The 21775-nt window shown below is 43.8% G+C and overlaps 1 protein-coding gene across 4 annotated transcripts in view; it reads right to left on the reverse strand.

Moving 5' to 3' along the window:
- LOC138958974 (collagen alpha-1(I) chain-like) overlaps nucleotides 1-21775 on the reverse strand; it is a 124427-nt gene that overhangs the window by 64146 nt on the left and 38506 nt on the right. For all 4 annotated transcript variants that reach the window (XM_070330322.1, XM_070330321.1, XM_070330324.1 and 1 more), the window contains exon 2: nucleotides 2616-3178. In XM_070330322.1, coding sequence (XP_070186423.1) covers nucleotides 2616-3178 — 563 coding nt within the window. The remainder of the gene's footprint in view (nucleotides 1-2615; nucleotides 3179-21775) is intronic.

Consider the following 21775-nt stretch of genomic DNA (forward strand, 5'->3'; position numbering starts at 1 on the left):
AGGCGGGGATTCGGGTGTGGAAGGGGTGGGAGGGGTGGGTGGTGTGAGGGATGTGGGAGTCTAATTAATGTCAACAAACACCAACACCGTCTCCAGTTTTAAAAGCAAGTCGGCTATTGTGTAAATGTAACAATGCCATTTTCCTCTCCCCTACATTAAAAGCAGAAAGTGTGTGCACAGCTCTTTATGCAGCATTCCTGCCGACAGCCGCAGTCGCCTGTTTCCATAAATCTTCAGGAACTAGGTCGCTGCTAAATTAATTGCTGACTATTGTGTCACGTTATCTGGGGTCAGGAGAGGAGTCCCCTTACATTAATTAGCCGCGAGCTTTGTGTCCCTTTGCCCGGTACGCGGCGTCTAGACAGGAAGAATGACTAGACTAGAATCTTATTTTCTCATTATCCCTGTAGCTGCACTTTCTGAAGTAGTATTATCGTTGCTCCTTTTGTAGTGTTAGTCAAAAATGGTGCTTGATATCGCAGACAAGAAGTTTGATTGGCTACGGGGCACAGCTGGTGCATGACATGGCTGTACAGCATCGTCTCATTCGGTTATGTTTAGACTGAGAGACGTCTGCCGAAATAAAAATGAAACGAATGGCAATTGGTATAGGGCTGAGAGGGGTCGAGGGTAAGGGACTGAGTGAAAACTGATGAGAAAAACAAGAGTCAAAAGGTTTGTACATCGTTGAACAGAAGACGGCGTGATTGGTGGGGTAGGGGAGGCCGGGTGAGGGTGGGCGTGGGAGATCAGGTGTTTGAGAATGGAGACAAAAAAAGCACAAGCTCTGTACACAAATGAACAGTGGTAAGTGAGAGAGATGGCGAGGGCGGTGTTGGTGGTGGGGGGTGCTTGAGAATGTGAGGAACAATAAGCAAAAGGTGTGTAAAGCGATGTTCAGCAAGGGGGTGCTACCTTGCTAGCTGCAATGGCACGCAAGACACAGGTGGAACAAGGCTAGCCAGCAACGAGCACCACGTGCTTTCACTGCATTTGCACAGGAACTCCTTCGGTCGATAGCCACCCTGTGTGAATGGCGAACGTTCTGTTCCGTATTGGGAGGAAATACAAAACTGCTGCGAGCTGCAAATAGCAGAACGTTTTCGCCGGTGACGGTTATTTTCTCATTCCCGAAAAACGCTGACTTTAGCACAAGATTTTAAGTATTGCCTGAAATGATCGATCATGACTGAGAAAACAAGCGCCACAAAACCCCAAACTTCACCAGAAATTCTTGAGCTTTAATATGCTCTTTGAATCCCGGGATGATTATTTTTGCCCTTGTGCTTGAGAAAAATCGTCGTTAATAATATTAACAAAAGCGTTGCGTATCGTCACGTATGCCACACAGTCCTCATGAGCAGCTCACGGGCATTTAGCCCGCAGGACTAAAAATCCTTGTTCTGCAGTAAAACTTGATTGCCAGCCAAAGACACTTTAGAAAACGAATCTGACACACAGCAAGCTACGCTTCAAGTATTGCATCAGTCTTTCAAAAACGTCAACAGCTGTCTTCTACAAGTTCTTTCAACGTCACTGTGTGTACCCATGTATTCGGTATGTAAACCAAAACCCTTCCAGTTCCAGAGAGGTACAGTGCAGGTCTGGCACAGGACCTGGTAGATTTCCTGCAACTGTGCCGGGCGGAGGAAGTAGGGGAAGTGGTGGTATGAAAAACACCAAGTTCTCCCTGTGTCTGGGGTCTGCTTTGAGGTCTCATACCTTGCTTTCACCCCGCGTAACCTACTGGGCAACTACTGCCTGTTTGGCTTTATTGCATCGCTTCGTCTTCCAGTCTTTGAAAGAAGGTTGATTACTCACTGTACAAAAAGCTTACAAGGTCTAGATCTCGTACTAAACACCAGTTCTCAGAGTGTCTGTGGTCTGCTTTGAAGTCTCATACTTTGCTTTCACCCCGCATACTCTAATGGCCGAGTACTGCCTGTTCGACATTATCGGATACTGTACAGTGCGCACATGCAGTCTCTGGGTTTATTACACCGCTACGTCTTCTCTTTGAACGGAGGTTAGGTTCTCAGTCAATGTCCAAAAGCTTGTACAAAAACTCATTCACAAAACAAGACAGAGTGAGGCGGAAAACAACAACAACAACAACAACAAAACACTCGGATACACGAAGAACATTTAGTCCTGTGACTACACATTGGTACTGTAGTGTAATACATGGCAGTCAGTTATACAAACGTACTCAATCGGACACACACACGAAACGAACACCTCTGCAGAACCATCCTCATGCTGACACTTCTGACAAACACTGCACGTGCATACAATACATACACATAAAGGCGAGCTAACAAACAAATACACATACAATTATATACCAACCAACAAGCAAACGGATCACTATAAACAAGCACAAACAGAACAGAAACAAACAAAGGCAGGAACAAACGCACACAAAAACGTACATACAAATGCACAAACACAAACAAACAAACACATAAATAAAAGGATCCAATAGCCCATGGCCATAATCTCCTCCTTCGCCCTTTATGGCATGGGGGGGGGGGGGGGGGCAGAGAGGGGTTCGCGCCCCACAACGACTTCACTCTCATTCACCCACCAAACAACCAGCTCTCTTCCACACTCACCTCAAAGTTCGGAATGGTTCTCATAAAGTTGGGTCCCGCCTGGCCGACGTAGAGCGAGGAGCCGGGCTCAAAGTCATACTGCTCCTGCGCTCGGAACCAGTAGGCCGCCTCATACTCCTGGCAGTTGTAGTAGAGCACAACTCGGTCCCTCATCACCTTGAAGGCCAGCTTATTCCACTTCCTCACCATGGAGGGCACGGTGAAGTTGGCGATCACCACGGAGGTCTCCGCGATGCGCGTGTTGGGCGTGAGGTAGAGCGCCACGTTCTGCTGGGTGCTGTCATACTCCTCGATCTGCACGCCGAACGAGATGATGGTCTGGTACGGGTTGACCACGGCGAACACAAAGCCGCCCCTGCTGGTGTAGGGCTGGACTGTCAAGGTGATGGCGAACTCGCTGTAGAGCGGCTGCCTGAAGAACAGCTGGGCGGCCTCGCGGATAAAGGCCTTGGAGGTGATGAGGAAGGTCGGGTAGCCATCCAGCCCCGCCGTGTACGTCACTCCCACCCGTGTGTCCTCGGGGATCCCGATGGCGCTTAGCAGGTCGATCTCCGACGCGGCATCTGGAATACAGAGTGGGAGAGTTACAACTTTGTGTCATTGTGTGTGTTTGCGTAACAAAAAAGCTTTGCGTCATGGAAAGCGCTTTGCGCAACAGAACTAAAGTGCTTTGCGTCATGGAAAGCTTTGCGTCCTTGAAAGAAATTCACGTCATAGAAAGTGCTTAGCATCGCAGATATTGGGACTGACTTGTTCTGAAGAAATGCCCCAGCAATTACGAAGAATCTAAACTAGGGCCAGCTATTTGTGGTTTTAATTTCGAAGATGTCATGCTGTGTTAAATCGTACGTAACTGTACATAGCGCACAGAAAGTCAATGATGAAGGGTTGACTAATTTGTTGACTGATGATAGATTGATTGATTGATTGATTGATTATGAGTAAGCACGAGGTACTTCATTCTGCCTTCTTGCTTTACAGACACATTCAACCTAACTGAAGCCAGCCTTTCTTTTCAGCAAAGGTATACACACAGCCACAAACATCGAGACACCACAGACACAGACTAGCACTACGAGGAATGCATGAGTTAGGATTTAAAACGAGAAAGGAGGGAGTGGTGAGTGTTGGGGCGGAGGGGGAAGGGTGTTGTTAGTGTATACATGGACTTGTCTCACGTTTAAAGTACATTTCAAGGCACCAAATGTTTATTAAATTAAGGAAGTGTCACATTAAATTACGATTATCCGGTGTTAGGTCCGCTCATGCAAGAGTCTACACGCATAATACACACATTACATCCAGCCATACTTTATAACAGCTCAGGTATACATATAATGTAATGCTTCTTAATGCAAAGTGTCCCCCCTCATTTACAAAGCCTGTCTGCTTGCGTGCTAGCGTCATAAATATGCGACAGCCGATGCAGTGGCGCTGTCTCAAGCAGACGGACAAACCGGTTCCTCGTCAGAATTATTCGGATATTTTCGGCTCCTTGAGAGGTGGCTGAAGAGTCAACGTGTTCTCGGGTCTGTTTCGGTATGCACAACGAACATAGTTATAATGTGCTTTAATGAGTAGTGATTACCCCGGCCAGCACAAGTTTTTTATTTTATTTTTTTAGATATCAGATTTTAACTAGATTGAAATTAGCCTACTTACTGAACATTGAAAGAATCTGAGTTTTAAGGAACCTTCCGCCTTTTACTGCGGTATGCCTTAACGGCTCAGTAAGCCTCCCGTAAACCACCACAGATACTGTCAGGCTTTTACACACAGTACAAACAACCTTTCATTTAAACACTCACCGCTTGAGAACATCCTAGGTGCCTAAAAGTTAGGTCTAGCGCCAAAACGCACCACGGTCCGATGGTCTCTGACACAATCCGCAAAATTAATTCTTTAAAAATTGCTCGCTCTTTACGTAGGTCAAGTCAAGTCAATATTTATTTCAAAAACCCCTAGGGTTACATGAATAAAATAAAAATTGCAATAAACACGACAAAAAAGATATATGTATTAATGAGACACAACACTTCTAATTAACCGAAAATGAATCAAGCTTAATTCATAACAAAATAATTGTAATCATACTTTTTTTTACAGGAATGTATATGTTTCTGTGTTTGTTTTTGTTTTAATAAAAAACAAGAGGCGAACCCTTCAAGGCTCACGTAAGAAATCGACAAACAGTAACACAAACTCAATCACTCCGTCACACATACACACACACACACAGTAAGCATAGGTGACACTGTGCAAGAAAGCGATACACTAGATCTAGATCTGAATGGCCGATTTCGAAGAAAAAAATAGTCTCGGCCCGCTCAAAATAACAATGACCGAGACTTTCAGTAATTCCTTCGCGTGACGTCTAACCCTCTTACGTCATAATGTGACGTCTTCAAATGTTGTGACGTCTTCAAATGTTAAAGTTTCTACCACAGACATACATACATACGCACGCACGCACGCACGCACAGACAGACAAAAGTTAGCATCGCATAGGCTACACTTACGTGAGCCAAAAACACGTGATCAAATAATCAGAACTCTTTCAAAATACTCTTAATAAAATATATTAAATTCAATAACTTTCGTTTCTTTGTTAATTCAAATAAATGTTTAAATTTGACTGCATTTGAATTTCTACAAAAATACAATGACACTGAAATATATAATGAAATTCATCCCCGAGTTCTCCAGACTGGCATTTAACACATATTCTTTCGTTATGTGGTATATTTAACATTCGGCCTTTCTGTATTGGTAATTTATGATTTAATGTTCTAAAACGTAAAAAAGAGAGTGCTAGGTTATTGGGTTTGTTTGTTTGTTTATTTGTTGCTTAACGTCCAGCCGACTACGCAGAGCCATATCAGGACGAGGAAGGGGGGGATGAAGGGGGCCACTTGTCAAGCGATTCCTGTTTACAAATGCACTAACCCATTACTTGTGTCCCAGCAGGCTTTAGTAAAACTAAATTAATACCTACTGGAAGATTACCAGTTTCCAGTATGTTAAAATAGGCTTAACCTATCTACTGCTGGACTTACATCAGAACACTAACAGATTAAACTATACATGAATCGCGAGACAAGCGGCAAGAGAAGAGATTTTTGGAAAAAATACAGGTGAATGAGCAAGAAGGCAGAAAAAAGAAAAGAATTCATGAAGAAAAAGAGAGCATGACAGGAAAGAGGAACCAAAAATCTACCTAACAGCAAACTAGAAAGCTCCTGCGGTTCCAAAAACAGGAGGGGCCTTTAATTTCATAACCGCAGTGCCCCACTGCGGGAGGTTATTGGGTAAAATGTTCAAATAATTTTCAAATATAAATGTATCTTTAAACAATCTATAATTCAAACAAGTTTCTTTTTCATTTAATTCTGAAAACCACGATTGTATATATTGATCTTTTAGGCATTGCAACGTTTTCAATTTAAACCATTTTTCAGAACATCGTAAATTAAACTGGTCATGCCAAAAACCACTAAGACCAAGAGCATTTAAAGTTGTTTCAACATGTTTTAAATAGGGTGCTTCATATATGTTATTTACAAAGAGGCGATGCAAAAAACGGTACAATACATTTGAAAACCTATTACTATTATTACAATCCACCAATTTGAACCAAAAACTAAATATTCTATTTTTTACGAGGACATCTAATACCTAATACCTAATACCATACACGTTGGGGTCGACTTTCTCAATTTCAAAATAATCTTATAACAAGTCGCGTAAGGCGAAAATACAATATTTAGTCAAGTAGCTGTCGAACTCACAGAATGAAACTGAACGCAACGCAACGCAGCAAGACCGTATACTCGTAGCATCGTCACTCCACCGCCCGTGGAAAAGGCAGTGCCCGTGGAATTGACAAGAAGAGCGGGGTATTCGTTGCGCTGAGAAGGATAGCACGCTTTTCTGTACCTCTCTTCGTTTTAACTTTCTGAGCGTGTTTTTAATCCAAACATATCATATCTATATGTTTTTGGAATCAGGAACCGACAAGGAATAAGATGAAAGTGTTTTTAAATTGATTTCGAAAAAGAAATTTTGATAATAATTTTTATATATTTAATTTTCAGAGCTTCATTTTAATCCAAATATAACATATTTATATGTTTTTGGAATCAGCAAATGATGGAGAATAAGATAAACGTAAATTGGGATCGTTTTATAAATTTTTTTTTTTTTTTACAATTTTTAGATTTTTAATGACCAAAGTCATTAATTAATTTTTAAGCCACCACACTGAAATGCAATGCCGAAGTCCGGGCTTCGTCGAAGATTACTTGACCAAAATTTCAACCAATTTGGTTGAAAAATGAGGGCGTGACAGTGCCGCCTCAACTTTCACGAAAAGCCGGATATGACGTCATCAAAGACATTTATCAAAAAAATGAAAAAAACGTTCGGGGATTTCATACCCAGGAACTCTCATGTCAAATTTCATAAAGATCGGTCCAGTAGTTTAGTCTGAATCGCTCTACACACACACACAGACAGACAGACAGACAGACACACGCACATACACCACGACCCTTGTTTCGATTCCCCCTCGATGTTAAAATATTTAGTCAAAACTTGACTAAATATAAAAACGTAGCTGCAATTTTGTTGCTAAATTTACCGAATTTGTCCCCATACTTCACAGCCATATAACATAATCGGTGCAACTATTCTATCAAACAATTCAATTTGTATATCTATGGACAACGACAATTTTCTACACTTCTTTAACAAGCTAAACATTGCTCGAGAGGCCTTATCATATAACAACTTTTGTGATTTATTAAACTTATTATTATAATTAAAAAATAGACCCAAATATTGAAAACCGAACACGACCTCAACTAATTCATCTTTGTATTTGAATACTGGCAATGTTCGTATTTTACCTCTTGAAAAAACAACTATTTTCGTTTTTTTGGCGTTCACCCGCAAACTCCACAGATCGCAGTATTCGGACAACACATTAAGCGAGTCTTGTAATGCTTCTGGGGATTCTGCTAAAATGGTTGTATCATCTGCATATAATAAAATAAACATTTTAAACATCAGCTCAGCGTCATCCGGCTGTAAGTCCAACATGGCAACCTCTCTTTCAATAGTAGGGAGGTGTTCAGTTTTATCAAACATATAAGCTTGTAAATCATTTAAATACACAGCAAACAATGCAGGTGACAAGTTGGGCACCTAGGATGTTCCCGTTTGGTGAGCGTTCAAATGAAAGGGTGTTTGAACTGTGTGTAAAAGCATGACAGTATCTGTGATGGTTTACGGGAAGCTTACTGTGCCTTTAAATGTGAATACATGTAGTTTTTAAAGAGTTGGTCGAGAACAATACAGAGAATACAATCGATACTGAATCGGTATCGGATGAACCTCTGGGTTCTCGACACAAGAAATACCAACAACCAATCATTCAACCCGGGACGAATGGTTTGCACGAGCATGCTCAGCCATTAAAACAAACTCTCAGCGCTGACCTAAGAGCAACTGATATATTTAATGTTGATATAACATTACACTAATGTAATCTTAAACTACCATAGCGCTAAACAAACGCAGTCTATGCGATGACTGGGGAATAAACTTAAAACCTTGCAAACGATAAAAGTGAACCAAAAGATAGCAGTAACATTCATCGAAAGTTTGGCTCGTCTCGATCTTTGTCATCTGTACTCTCATTTTCTCCTTTTTACCGGCATGGTATCATTTACCTCGAAGTCCAAAGAAAACAGCACTATCTGCTTGTCGACAATAAAGAATAAGTTCAGAAGCCTGTCACATAAGCGTACAATGTATGGACCTATCGCATATTATGCAACGTTTAAATGTGGTGTTCTTTTTCTTTCTTTCTAACAGGTATTCTTAATATGCACATACGTTTAAAACAACAAAACCATACAGCATGAACTAAGAATAAGATTCATTGCGGCAAATTGGTCGCCCGTCATTAGAGAAGCTAGAAAGACTTTAGTGTTTGTGAAAACTGTTGAAAACCGGCTGACAGCGAATCTTAAAACCTATTACACAGGCAAGCAAATTTTGAAATGGTGACGCCAGCGTTGGTTGACATCATCCTATTGTAGCCTTCAGACTACGACAAGCGACAGTGACACTGTGACAAACACTCAGGGCCCTCAGTCTTTTCTTTTGTCACTGGAGACATTTGCATAATTCAGCCCTCGGCCTCCCCTCCACAATCAGAGACACACGCAGCAAACACACTCCAGGTTCAGAGTGTCACCTACCTTTCTTTCTTTATTTGGTGTTTAACGTCGTTTTCAACCACGAAGGTTATATCGCGACGGGGAAAGGGGGGAGATGGGATAGAGCAACTTGTCAATTGTTTCTTGTTCACAAAAGCACTAATCAAACATTTGCTCCAGGGGCTTGCAACGTAGAGTCACCTACCGCTGGTGGTGTGTTACGAGAACGTCTGAGGGTGTTCCATACTGGCAAACTCTATTAAACTGCGGTAATGGGGTTGTTCTGTATGCTTATTAGCATCGCAGGGAGCTCTGGGACCTTTCTGGCTTATACAATGAGGTGATTACGTTTTTGCAAGAACAGATAATGACAAGTTATTCAAAATCCAACTTTTAACGTCTCCACGACACAAATCATGTTGATACATAGAAATAAAGTGAGGTGCTCGCCGATATAGATGTATATGCTGTGGAAAGTGCCCAGGTGATACTACTTTATACACGCTATCGTAACAAATAACCGCCAAGGTCGCTTTATTATTCAGTGTGACATCAACAGTAAGGAACCCCAAAGGAACGAATGCCAGGTAGTCTCATGCAGACAAGTGCACCATCCGAACATTAAAACATTGCTGAGTCAGGCAGCTTGATAATCATACCATGATCATTCTCTTCAATTCTTGCTTAGTCTGTCAAAGGAATGTTCAAAACCTACATTGTACCAGTCTTTAAAACTCATTTGCCGTTAGGATCCTGCCTTACTCAGTACGGGCACGCCACCCTGCCGTAGATACACGAACAGAAATCGGCAGTATATTTTTTAGAACCTATATGCAAGCTTAAAATCCAGAAGAGCTATTGGAAAATTGATTTCGAGGAGACAGATGGTACTTTTCGTTTTAGTGATTCAGTGTAGAAAGTGTTGCTGTTCAGTGGAATGCTTCAAGGAATGTTCATAATGCACTTCTTTGGAGATCTGTGTCAAGAACTACAAGTCTTCTTTTCACACTGGACAACAGCCCTGTCACCTACACAAAGCAGTCGCAGTATTATGGCAACAACAGCTTTCCGCGAGAAGATAATAGGCCGTACGTAGCAAACTGGGGCCTGCTCGGGGCTCAGAAATTGAAGACAGAAAGACAGACAGAAGACAGACACAGAGACACAGACACACACACACACACAGAAAGAAAGAAAGCGGGTTGACTCTCTGAGCGTGGCGAAAAGAACATTCCGCCGGCAGATAATGGCTTTACACGGCAAATTGGGGGCTGGCCCTCCCTGTCACCTTGCGGTGGAGGGCGGCGCCAGATTGGCGCAGTCGTGCCGTTCGACCGTTACGCCAGTCTCCCTTCTCTCCTGACGCAACGACGGCTGACGGTTTTAGCGTCGCAATCCTGTCGTAAACAACGACTGAAGAAATAATGACAGAGAGTTGCGTAACTTCTTACTATAATTATTTTCGAGACCGTGTTTTCGGTCAAAGAAAGCTCCTTGGAATTTAACGAACAAAATGTGCCGACAACCGCCTCCGCCGCCAAAGCCTCGCCACCCTTTGCCCTCCCTACCCATCAAAGAAAAATGATTGCTCGATATTTAAAATGCCTTTCGCTGGCATAACTCATAATTTGTTGTTGCTGTTTAAGGAAGCTTATTGTTGCTACAACAAGAACAATATATCTTATAAAATACAGAATTATTTTTGGGTTGTGTTGATGACTTCGCGATGAAAGAGCTAATTCACTGTTGGCAAATGGACTCTCTCTCTCTCTCTCTCTCTCTCTCTCTCTCTCTCTCTCTCTCTCTCTCTCTCTCTCTCTCTCTCTCCCTCTCTCTCGGTCTCTCTCTCTTTCTCTCTCTTTCTCTCTCTCTCTCTCTCTCTCTCTCTCTCTCTCTCTCTCTCTCTCTCTCTCTCTCTCTCTCTCTCTCCCTCTCTCTCTCTCTCCCTCTCAGCGCAGGTCTATCTATCTATTTATTCGTCTGTCTTTGAATCAGCTTTTCAGACCAAGAGACAAACATGCTTTTACAAACAAAGCATGTCTGTTAACCAAGAGCCAAACCCCAAAACACGAGATTGAGGTCTTTTACACGGGGCCAGAGGCAGCAGTGTTTCCAGACACCCGATCGGGCCCACTGCTTCAACAAGTTCAAGCGCCTGAAGTCATTGTTTTGGAACAAAAGGCATGAGTACTGGTAATCGAGGCCTAGGAAGACGCTGCCTAATTGACCGTGCCAGGGGCCAGAATGGAACACTGGACACCACAATAGTGTGTTTTGGGTCCGGCAAATTCATTCTGACATAAACCGCACAAGGGTCATTGTAGTTTCAGCGAGACGCGAACGACAGACCTAAGCAATCTGCGTAACAATGGGATCCAAGATAGTTTTAGCACATGAGACAGGGTGTAATAGCCTTCTAAGGTTGAAACAGTATTCTGGAAAGATCATTGATTCCTCGCTTTAACAGTTGTAGACATTCATGTCCTTCTCAGGTGGCCGAGTGGTAACGCACTTGCGCTCGGAAGTGAGAGGTTGCGAGTTCGACCCTGGGTCAGGGCGTTAGCAATTTTCTCCCCCCTTTCCTAACCTAGGTGGTGGGTTCAAGTGCTAGTCTTTTGGATGAGACGAAAAACCGAGGTCCCTTCGTGTACACTACATTGGGGTGTGCACGTTAAAGATCCCACGATTGACAAAAGTGTCTTTCATGGCAAAATTGTATAGGCATAGATAAAAAATGTCCACCAAAATACCCGTGTGACTTGGAATAATAGGCCGTGAAAAGTAGGATATGCGCCGAAATGGCTGCGATCTGCTGGTCGATGTGAATGCGTGATGTATTGTGTAAAAAATTCCATCTCACACGGCATAAATAGATCCCTGCGCCTTGAGTCCGAGTCTGGAGATACGCGCGCGATATAAGACTTAATATATAATAATTCTAAAACTGAAAGTTAAAGGGCTTTCGTGTACAGTGGAATCCCCGTTTAAGACCTACAAAAATGTGAGTGTCATGTCTCACAACGGAGGGCTTGTTTACAAATGAGGGTACGTTTACAGCAGCAATGAAGAGAACAGCTGAAAAAAACGAGGCCTGAAAAGAGGGAAAGTCTTAAATCAGGGGTCTGTCAAGCGGGGTTCCACTGTACTGCAGACATAGAACCACGGTCAGGGGATGCGCTGAATAAAACTATGCTATACCAACGATCCCTTGTCGCAGTTCTGGTTTCAATGTCCTGCAGATAAGACTACTAGCAATCAAGCCTGCAACGATGTTATTAATTAACTCGCGCCCTCAGCAAGGCCTAACTGACCATTCCAGTTTGATTGACCACCCCAGACTCGTAGAAACCCCATCAGAAGCCAATGACTACAAGAGGAACCCTGCTGCAAAGCCACCTGCCCGTACAAGCACAAAGTCATTGCGCAATGAACTGTCCTCAGTCAATAACACAAAGCCATGGTACAATGAACTGTCCCCAGTCATATGGTCATCAAGTGACAGTGCAATTGAATTCTCGCCGTGCTGCTTTGATGTAACTTGCTGAGCTATGGTTCAGTGGAGTGACCAAAAAAAGAGTGAAGCTGGTGTGACCATGCGTCCTTAATGTCGGCACACCCTCGCCAGATGCCTCCTCACACTGTCGCCAACAAGAACTGTGCCTTGCCGCCGCAAAGTCGCTCGTCGTCATCATCAAAGGCGCTGCGGCATTGTCTCTGCTCATCCTTCTGGAGAATGGCCACGACAGTCAGTTGTGTGATCATAACAGTCAATTGCCGTCAATCACTCGTAGTGCAGAGATTGAATTTCTCTCGGTTCGTGAGCGAAGAACAAAGACCTCGTTTACCATCTGTTCATTCCCAACAGCTGCTGAAACAAAGTCAATCGTTCAGACCGACTTCCAGCATCATTTCCTGTCCATTCTGTGCTATAATAATCTCCTCCTCCAATACCATTTCAGAGTGTGTATACCAACTGGCATAAATATCGCAGCAGGTCGGCACCAACCATCCCTAACTCCGTTTCCTCTCACTTCTTTGTGTATATCAACGTCGGCATGGATGGCAAGGACTGCCACAACAACATTTGTTTATTTTCCTCCACAGCTCTGTTGTGCCATTCAAAGTTTGTTGACGACCGGCATAACCACCACAGCGGGGCAGCACCAAGGACCTATTCCTGATTTCCTGCTCATTGTTCGTCTGCGTCATCTGGCATAACCGGCAGCAGCCACAACAGCGACTGTCTCCCTTACTTCCTGACCATAGCTTGTGTACCTCGACGACGGCATCACCACCAGGGATCAGCACAACGACTTTAACCCCATGCACCTCGCGCCAGATAGTTTTGCTTCCCCCCCTTCCGCTACAATACGGAAGTTCTCCCGACCGTTATTTGCTTACCAATGCAACTGTTTTCCTGCGTCCCTTGCATGGGGTGAAAGGTGGGAGAAGCGTCTAGTCAAGCTCTGACACAGAGGGCACACATGGCCGCCGGGAAGTCCCCCTAACTAGAGGGGGGATCCGGACAGGTGAGAACAGGTAAACGTTGCTACATGCTCCTGTAAGCAGCCTGAGCGCCGAAAAGCAAACGGAATGGTGGGCACACATTGTGTGTTCAACCTTTCTGTGCGGCGGACCTCTGTTTGTGCTCGGCTTCCGACAAAAGCCGGGGGGAGCCGGGGGAGGGGAACTGTTTCCATTGGAAGTACGGTCCCCACTTGACCCCTGCAGCATTGCTTAGGGTACCCTCTGCTACCAAGATGGGGACGTAAGGCCACACCCCTGGCACTTTCATGGGTATCGGTCACGATACCCTCTACTACCAAAACGGGGGACCTAAGGCCATATCACTGGTACGCTCATGGGAATTGCTTAGGCTATCCTCTACTACCAAGATGGAGACCAGAGGCCATAGGGGAGGACACCTTCCACGAAAGAACGCCTTCTCTTGTCCCTTTGTCTATTAGACTAAGTATTTAGCGTGACCAAAATATACCTGTCAGGACAGACCACCTCGGGACACTTAAGGCCGGTGGCAAGGGTGTATTGCAGGTGCCACTGCCAGTAACAGAAGCTCCTTTGTATGGAATACTCCATTCTGAACAACAACTGAGTTAACTAGTTTTTTGTATGGTCTTGTATGTTCTAGATCTTAACGTGCTTGGTAGTCAATTCTATGGTCAAATGCTGTGTCATTGTAACTAGTTGATTTGTAGAATGTTAAGGAAACAGAGTTAAGGGCATAATCAGCGCAAAAATAGCCATTTAACCGATCATGAAATAGATATATAAAGGGCATTTAGAACATCGTCAGCTCAGTCTATTTCACATATTGGCCGGCTCGTCAAAAATATAAAAAGTCACATGACCAAGTCCGGGTCAGCATGACCGGTCATTTAAAAATCCAAAACGGTTTTGACCCATGACCTCCGCCTGGCCGATACACTGTGCACGCAGCATGCATATATTCTTTTTTTTTTATTCTAGGGACGAGCCAGAGAGCGCTAAATGATTCAACTAATTTGGCCAAACACCTCCAGGGTAAAGACATTCCCTCTTGTACATTGGCCACCACATTCGCTACATTTTTTGTTTCTGCTCTGGACACGATACCGCGAATACCGTTCTCACGGTGTCCTGTTACTGTGGACACTACAAAAAAAGGACAGTCCTTTTTGTTGGATGTGTGAACGAAAACACGTACCGGTTGCCCACCGGCGAAAAACTTGCGGTCTTTGCTGTGTGATGCTTTTATCAATGAACGCACATGTATGCTCCTCTGCTGGGACAGGAAAGAAAACACCTTTACTGTCCACCCGCAAAAAGACCGGCGGTGTTTGCTGCGTTTTGCTTTTATCAATGAAAGAACGTGCTTCATTGCTGGCACATCCCGCCGAGAAACATGAGACAGGCTGGAATTACAGGCGTCAAAAGATGTTCACATGGTCCGTATCGGCGTTAAAATGACAGTCGATGTTAGCTTTTTTGTCAGTTTGTGGTTCTTAGTATGTCTTTATTGGCTTACGCTCTGCTGGATTTGCCTTTTAAAATACTAACAGTAACACATACACAACTCCTGATTTCTATCTTGCTGTACCAAGCATGTCTTTATGGACTCAAACGCTGCAGGGTTTGCCATTTAAAGGTACTGAACTTGTCAAATCCAGGTGCACGGAGCCCCTGGGGCTTTTAGTCATACCTCAGGCAGCTATCCGTTAGAAGAACTACCAAGTTTCATTGACTTGCACCCAAAGAGTCAAGAACTGCGATTTTTGTACGAATTAATTTCGTACTCGGACCCGGCTGGTCTTGACCTATTTTTGGATCTAAATTTAGATCAGGTAGATCACCACATCATGCACAAAAAGACACGTCACTAGCAAACTATGTCAGACGTCATCATGAGTTTGTGTAAAACAAAATGGAGGCCGGAATCACTCAGTTGAATCGAACTCCGACCAAACACCACGTAATAACTAGGTTAATGTATGCACTCGCGTGAACAAGAAACTGTCGAGCTTCACAGATGTCGTCGTTGGGTAGTTTTGGGTTTGTTTTACTAGCATAGGAGGATTTTTGAACTGTAAATGCACTCAGCTGCAACAAAAACGCAAAACGAAGCCTGCGAGCTTCACTGTGCCTTTAAAGTATAACAGTAAGATTTGCCCTTTGAGCTATAACGGCAGCAGACACAAAACAACGTAAGCTTAGGAGTTAAGCTGCTTCCTCTAAATCAGTTTTTAGTGGCTTATCGCGACAAGACTTGCTTGTAAGAATCGGAACGTTTTGTTAAAGCCGTGTCTGGAAAAGGAACTGGTTCATCTAATCTGATCTTAGGAAGCTTATCACACTTGTTCAAGACAGTCGAAAACTTCCAACTTTCGGTCAACCTTGAAAATTAAAAGAATCGACTTAAAATAAAAACTGGTTTTTTTCCAAAGAAGTCTTCATAAAATTATAGTGGCTCGCTCTGGATACGGGAGGACTTGTTCAAGCAAGTCGAACGCTGCTTTCGAAGTTATCTAGAATTTGATTAGTCTAATCAGCTCTTTTGGGCTTGGAATAAGAAGACCTTTTCATGGGAATCAAACAATTCTGTAACAACATCCTGTCGACTTGAGATGGGAGTCCAAGCCGATCTTCAGTGGGTTGGCAGGGAACCACTTGTTCAAATACTTCCATGCAGCATTCTGTCGAAAAACTTCAAACAAGAATCCACTCAACAACAAAAAAGCTGCCCCATGTAATCTTGTCTTTGAAGGCTTGGAACGAAGAAAATTTGCCCTTGAATTACGAGAGTAACAGACACTGCATTTCTTATCTCTATGCCAGACTTCTTCAGGGCCTGGTTGCACTCGAAAGTGTACAACATAAGCAGACATGAATGGTTAATTTATTTGCTTGTTTGTTGCTTCGGTGCCCTCTGCACGCTGCTAAAGATCTTGCTAGCTTGCGCATTGCAGGGCATGTCCTTGAGAGTGGGTCGATTGCTCCGGTTGCTGTCAGCTGCAAAAAAAGCAACTCCACACGTCTGTGAGTAACATGTGCTTAAAATTGCACGTGTTCAGTGTGTGTGTGTGTGTGTATGTGTGAGTGCGTGTGATTGCGTGCGTACGTGCGTATGTCCTGGCATATTCTTTCTTTGCTTGTGCGAGCGTCTCGCTGTTTGTCTGTGTGTCTGTCTTGAGTAAATACACTGCAAGACTGAGAGACGTTCGTGGATTAAGCTGCTGTATTGCAAGACGCGCCCTTGATAGCATGGCTTCAATCTATAGACAACCTCCCTGAGTTGTTCCGACAGTCACCTGCAAGCCATCAAATAAATTATGCAAGAGACATACTGAAAACCAGTGGGTTTTTTGTGTGAATGGAGTACTTTGTACATAGTAAGAGCTAATATGTTCAGTTTTTCTGTAGCACACTAAGTCAGTTTAATTCAGCTTCGTTCAAGCAAATCGTGCAGGAACTTTAAAAGTACAGGGAAACTATCAAACACTAGGAATTGTTCTGTTCTCAGAAAGGAGTAGATCTCTTCTGCTAATCTGCGTTAACCTACTCTTTGTCCCAAATGTGCGACAGGGCCTACTTCAAATGGTCTACTGTAAAAGTGAAAATCTATCCAACAAACGGGCACTCAGAAGTAGCACATAAACTAACAAGATACCTATCGGCCTGTCAAAACCTCGCTCCCCAGACTTATCGCCTCTCCCATCGAAGAGTCAAGCATTTGCAAAGCAAACCTAGGGGTCCCACTGTGCCAGCCAAAGCTATCGAGTTTCAGACACATCTCACTTCAGACACTACATTGGGGTGTGCACGTTAAAGATCCCACGATTGACAAAAGGGTCTTTCATGGTAAAATTGTATAGGCATAGATAAAAAATGTCCACCAAAATACCCGTATGACTTGGAATAATAGGCCGAGAAAAGTAGGATATGCGCCGAAGTGGCTGCGATCTGCTGGTCGATGTGAATGCGTGATGTATTGTGTAAAAAAAATCCATCTCACACGGCATAAATAAATCCCTGCGCCTTGAGTCCGAGTCTGGAGATACGCGCGCGATATAAGACTTCATATCTATAAGTCCACCCATGCACTCTCACAGTGGGACCCTCCTTTTATATATAAGACCCAAGGACTACTAAAGGGAGTCCTTGATAAGACCTAAAACAAATCTAAGAAAACCAGGTCTTAACAGCGAGGGAGTCACTCTTACAATGGAGGTAAATAACATGAACTAAAAATCTGAAAAAACCCTACTAGGGACATCAAAGGGAGGGGTTCTTAAAACGGAGAGAGAGTGGGTTTCTACTGTTCCCAAGAGAAAGCAGAGACGGTACAGATTGACCACAGTCACTGGAGAAACGCACGGCCCTTGGACAATAATAAACTCTAGAGAGAGTGGACACGAAACCAGGGACACGAGTCACACGAGTTTCGATGCAGGATAATCCTGTGTGGAGGCACTCGAACACGTCAAGACCATGACCGGCCACTGTGCCACCTGTTACATATTTGCCCAGGCTTTTATTCAGGATAAGGCCATCCATTCACTTGAATACATACCAAAAATCAACATCCCGACTGCTTCCTGTGCAAAGTCTTTTTTTTTAATATATCATTTTTTAGATTAACACTTGTGGCTTTAGAAGAAATTGATGTATTGAACAGACCAACACTAGTTCGTTTTGATACGCGTCGAATTGGTTTTGTCGAATAAAAATGGAGGGATAGTCTTATAGTTCTCACACCGTAAAAGCCTCGCCAGGTCTGAAATAGCGCACCGAAATAGTTTTACGCGAAGGAGTGTGCCTTTTATCTCCTGGTCAAGAGACTGAGCGCTTCACACACAAACTAATCGGCGGGTACCTAGTAGTTCTTGGCACGAACATTGCTTGTAAACTGTAAACTCCCGCCCAACAGTGTTTATCTTCATACGAGAAATTCCCGACCGTGATGAACTGTCCAATCGTAAACCAAAAGGTCATAAAACGCACGGCTTGGTCAAAAAGGGCGAATGATTTAGCAGACCGCCGACGGAGCACGCTCATATTGTAAACTCGGTGAATATACCTGGTGTAGATGTAAGCTTACATGTATGGAATGCTGTGTCCGAAAGATGTAAACAATTCGGGGAGGTATCGCTGTGTGAGTCAAGTGACAGTAAACAAACACTCCCCAGCGTCCTGTCACTGGTGAACAACGACGTCGTCTTGAAGAATGTTTGCACGAAGCATCTTTTTTGCACCTGCACCGGTGGGTATTCTATAAGCCTGTTTTAAACCCAATCATGAAAGCTCATAAACTTCATAGAAGGAAGTGTGTAGAGTTACAGTCACCTGCTATTTTGGGCAGCGTAGTCGACGCAACAGAAGACACGCGGTTGAACGTAAGTGCATCTGTTCCTGAGAGCCCAACTACATTTTGTTGTTGTTAGGGAGAGAGGGGGGGGGGGGGGAGGATAAAAAAAATCAGTAACAATACTTCATTCATCCTCCGCAGGACTTAAACCTACATAACGACTGACCTCAGTAAGATTATTAACGAAGGACCAAAAGACACGGACCAGCAAAACTAAAACTAAAAATAATAATAATAATAATGGTGATTTCTATAGCGCTTTCGAACACACAAAGCGCTTTACAAAAGCAATAACAACATCATTACCAGAATGACGCCATTGACGGAATAGAACACAATCATAAACACTTTACAACAAAAACCAAAAACAAAACATAAATGTTACAAAAATCCAGAGGCTCTTACAGGAACGAACTCTCAGTATACACAACAATTATGATGCACACACACACACACACACACACACACCCACACATGTCCACACACACGCACACCCACACACACACACACACACACACACACACACACAGTAAACATTGTTCATCCGAAAGTGCACATTCACAGGGTCGCGACAACTACATCATCATAGAATGCTTCTCTGAAGAGGTGAGTCTTGAGATTTGCTTTGAAAGAAGGCAGAGATGGACTGAGACGTAGAGACAAAGGGAGTTTGTTCCAGATATGATCAGTTGCGACTGAAAGACAGCGGCCACCATGATCGTCCCTCTGATACTTAGGAGCTTTGACAAATTTATTTTGGGAGGCAGAACGGACAACCCTTTCAGGATTGTTCTTCTGCACGAGATCGGACAGGTACTGTGGAGCCGTGCCCGCGGCAATTTGATAGAAAATGCAGCAAATCTTGTATTTAATTCTTTGTTCCACTGGAAGCCAATGTAGCTGTTTGAGTAGAGGCGTGACGCTTTGTTTCATAGGTGTTCGAAACACGAGTCTAGCGGCAGCGTTCTGGACTAGTTGCAGGGGCTTGGTGACAGATTTGGGACATTCAGCGAGCAGTGAATTACAGTAGTCTAATCTAGAGAGTATGCCGGAACAGACTAGTCTTTTGGTTGCGTCTTCGGTAAGGTACTGTCGAATGGAACCTATACGCCGGATCTCCATTCGCGCTGCTTTACATGTTTGGACTACATGCTGTTTCATGCTAAGATCTTTGTCAAAAAAGACTCCGAGATCACGGGATGTATCCGGAGATAAAAAAAAAATTTTGACTAGCACTGCAGGAAGAGAAAAAGACTACCATTGCTTTTTCAGTAGCCCACCAAAGATCAAAGCTTGAGATGGAACAAGGGCTGTCTGTTGTATCCACTTGTGCAGACAGAGAGAGACGACGGACCACAGACATAGAATAGACTTAGGGCTTGAGGTGAGAGAGGTCTCAGTTCAAGGGTGGGTCAGGGGGATCGAGTGTCCTCCACCTCACTAAGCTCAACGAGTCCGCAAAAACGGATTCTTCTCTTCTTCTTCTTCATTCTTGGCATCTGTCCCGCATAAATATGTCAGTGTGTCACAGCACTCGCGGAACAACATCATCATGTGCTGAACTCTCTGTCGCTGCCAACATCAAGAAAGCAAAGTTCGGCGAGGAACTGGGAACTATTCTACTGTAACAGTGCAATCACTACACCTTGCCAGAACGGCAACATCAAAGGGACTAATAAGAAATAGTAGACATGGTAATGGTGCCTGACAGTGTGCACCTCGAGCTTTGAAACTAAGCTGGAATAGTCAAACGACTCTCAGGACATGTAAAGACAAGTGAAACTAAGAGAGAGAGAGAGAGAGAGAGAGAGAGAGAGAGAGAGAGAGAGAGAGAGAGAGAGAGAGAGAGAGAGAGAGAGAGAGAGAGAGAGAGAGAGAGAGAGAGAGAGAGAGAGAGAGAGTGAAACAGACAGACTGACAGATATGTCAACCATTAGATGGACCAGCACTAAATAAAACATTGACATTTCTTTTGTCCTCATTAGACCTCAAACGGAACACAAAATACATACGTGTACATTGTTACGTATAAGCAAAGAAAAACATGCCCACAACTTTGCCTTGTGTCCTTCTTCTTCTTCTTCGGCGTTCCAGGCCTTGTGTCCATATACATAGTCTTCTTGTGACAGTGATTCAAGATCGACAATGACAGTTTAAGCACATCTCTGTCAAAAATGACTCATTATCAGGCAGCATGGAGATTGTTTTATACGAAAAGAAAGCTGACACTTCGATCACTCAGCCTACAGTCATAATTCATAAATACACATTGACAGAATATGACATATTCTGAACTTATGACACCGCTTGTCACAGAGGAGGACGCATCTGCGGCGAAGATAAGACAAGTACGTAACATAAAAAAAAACCATATTCAGAAGATAACCCTCATTAGTGACATTTTATCAAGGCAAACCTGACGTTACATGTCGATTCGGCATTAACTGAAACACATTGGGGCGACGGACGTGAACGAGCAGAAAGAACAGGGGGTGGAGGGTGGGGGGGGGGGGGAGGGGGGAGGGGGGGGGGGGGAGCGGAGATGAGGGTTATCAGAATTTTGGGGCTTAGCTAATTAACGTATTCCCTCTGTTCATGTGTGTGTTTGTGTGTGGGGGGAAGGGGTACTCATGGTTTTGGTGCTTGGCTTAGCGACTTAACCTATTTCCCCTTTTCATGTGGTTGCTGTGGTTGACATCAATCCTTTCCCAACGTCTCTGAAACGGCCCAGGAACTAAGAAAGGTCGGCAATGAACAGAGCTCTGTATATCAAGCTAAAGGGATTACCGGCCATTATCCATGCTTCTCGCTGTAGAAAAAAAACGTCTGATCCCCCCAAGAAAAGCGAGTCAAGGCGCTGAGGTCAACCGTCAGTGGGAGGGGGAGTCATTGAGGGGGCCAAAAGGTCGAGATTGGAATGTATTGAGAGCCTCACCCCAGGGCAATACCGCTCGAGGTACCTCTTGACTGAAAACCCAGGTAGCCGTGATATTTTAGAAAGCTTTTTTTCTTGTCGCCGGCTCTCCTTGGATATTCCCCCCAGACAAGACCTGTAGAGTGGCCTGGTTATGCTT

Source organism: Littorina saxatilis, linkage group LG2 (genome assembly GCF_037325665.1).
Source record: "Littorina saxatilis isolate snail1 linkage group LG2, US_GU_Lsax_2.0, whole genome shotgun sequence".
Taxonomy (NCBI): domain Eukaryota; kingdom Metazoa; phylum Mollusca; class Gastropoda; order Littorinimorpha; family Littorinidae; genus Littorina; species Littorina saxatilis.